This window comes from Buceros rhinoceros, unplaced genomic scaffold (assembly GCF_000710305.1).
Source record: "Buceros rhinoceros silvestris isolate BGI_N320 unplaced genomic scaffold, ASM71030v1 scaffold27883, whole genome shotgun sequence".
NCBI classification, from domain to species: domain Eukaryota; kingdom Metazoa; phylum Chordata; class Aves; order Bucerotiformes; family Bucerotidae; genus Buceros; species Buceros rhinoceros.
The window spans coordinates 1387-3078 of record NW_010405761.1 but is presented as its reverse complement, the minus strand read 5'-3'; the positions used below and the strand labels follow the sequence as shown (position 1 = coordinate 3078).

The 1692-nt window shown below is 62.2% G+C and overlaps 1 protein-coding gene across 1 annotated transcript in view; it reads left to right on the top strand.

Annotated features, from left to right (window-relative positions):
* Positions 1-11: 11 nt before the first annotated feature.
* LOC104491436 (RING finger protein 145-like) overlaps positions 12-1692 on the top strand; it is a gene marked incomplete at both ends in the record, with an annotated part of 2702 nt that continues 1021 nt past the window's right edge. The window contains 4 exon segments of the mRNA XM_010133862.1: positions 12-157; positions 308-448; positions 1164-1346; positions 1538-1685. Coding sequence (XP_010132164.1) covers positions 12-157; positions 308-448; positions 1164-1346; positions 1538-1685 — 618 coding nt within the window.

Genomic DNA, 1692 nt, shown 5'->3' with positions numbered 1-1692 from the left:
GGGTGGTGTCTCTCTGGAACCAGCTGGCTGTCCCCGTCCTCTTTCTCGTCTTCTGGCTGGTGCTCTTCTTCCTCCGGCTCTCAGCCTTCCTCGCCGCCTCCTCCTCCTCTGGCAGCCCCCTGGCCCAGCAGGGCCTCCTCTTCCTCCTCCTTAGCAGGTAGAGACCAGGGCGGGCAGGACCAGGGCTAGGGGGAGCTGAGCCTTCCTCCAGCCATGGCTGCAGGAGGAGGATGAGGAAGGGCTGGGGCTCCAGTTTGTGCTGCCAGCCCCTTTCCCCCCGACCCTGCGCTCACCCGACCTGTTGCAGCGCGGCCGAGTGCTGCAGCACCCCCTACTCGCTCCTCGGCCTCACCTTCACCGTCTCCTACCTCGCCCTGGGCCTCCTCACACTCTGCAAGTTCTACCTGCTCGGCTTCAGCGCCTTCCACCACGGCAACGTCATGCACAGGTAGAGCCCACGGCAGGGGATCCAGCCTGGCGTCTGTCTTTCCATCCCGGTGTCCGTCTGTCCATCCCAGCCTCCATCCATTCATCCCGGCATCCATTCGTCCCTGTTCCCATCCATCTTTATGTCCATCCATCCATCCATCCCTGCCTCCATCCATCTTGGTGTCCATCCTTCCATTCCATTGTCCATCCCAGTGCCCCTCTCTCCATGCCCCATCCATGCCAGCCTCCACTCATCCATCTCTGTCTGTCCATCCATGCCTCATCCATCCCAGCATCTGTCCATCCCTGCTCCTGTCCATCCCGGTGTCTATCCATCCATGCTTTCAACCATCCCAGCATCCATCCGTCCTTTTTCCCATCCATCTGGATGTCCATCTGTCCATCCCAGTCTTCATCCATCCATCCTGGTGTCCACCTCCCCATGCCCCCATCCATCCCAGCGTCCCTCTATCCATCCCTGCCCCTGTCCATCCCTGCCCCTATCCATCCTAGCGTCCATCTGTCCATCCCACTGCCCATCCCATCGTCCATCTGTCCATGCCCCCGACTATCCCAGTGTCCCATCTGTCCATGCCCCCACCGTGAGCACGTGTGGGCATCCCTCCTCCTAGCCCAGCACTGGGAGGAGGAGGGTGTTGCTATGGATCCGGGGCCGCGGGTGCATCCCCGCGGAGTGCCCAGTGCCCTGCGGCCTCACACCCTGCTCCTGGCAGGGGGGTGACGGAGGGTATGACGCTGCTGCTGCTGGCGCTGCAGACGGGGCTGCTCGACCTGCAGATCTTCCAGCGGACCTTCCTCCTCAGCATCATCCTCTTCATTGTGGGCACCTCCACGCTCCAGTCCATGATCGAGATCACTGATCCCATCGTCCTGGCGCTCGGGGCTTCTCGCAACAGGTACCAGGGGAAGGAGGAGCAGGAGGACCTGGCCTGCCCACCCCGTGCTGGGGGGCAGAGCCAGGCTGGGACCCTCCACCTCCTCCTTGCTGCCTATTTTGGGGCAGAATCAGTGCCAGAGGAGGGGCGTGCTGGAGGGTGGGTGCTGCTCCCAGGGGGGACATGGCCCCACTGAGCTGTGCCTCCCTTAGGAGCCCCTGGAAGCATTTCCGCGGCGTTAGCATGTGCCTCTTCCTGCTGGTTTTCCCTTGTTTCATGGCCTACAAGATCGCCCACTTCTTCCAGCTGGATTTCTGGCTCCTCATACTGGTCTCCAGTTGCATGCTCACCTCGCTGCAGGTACCCA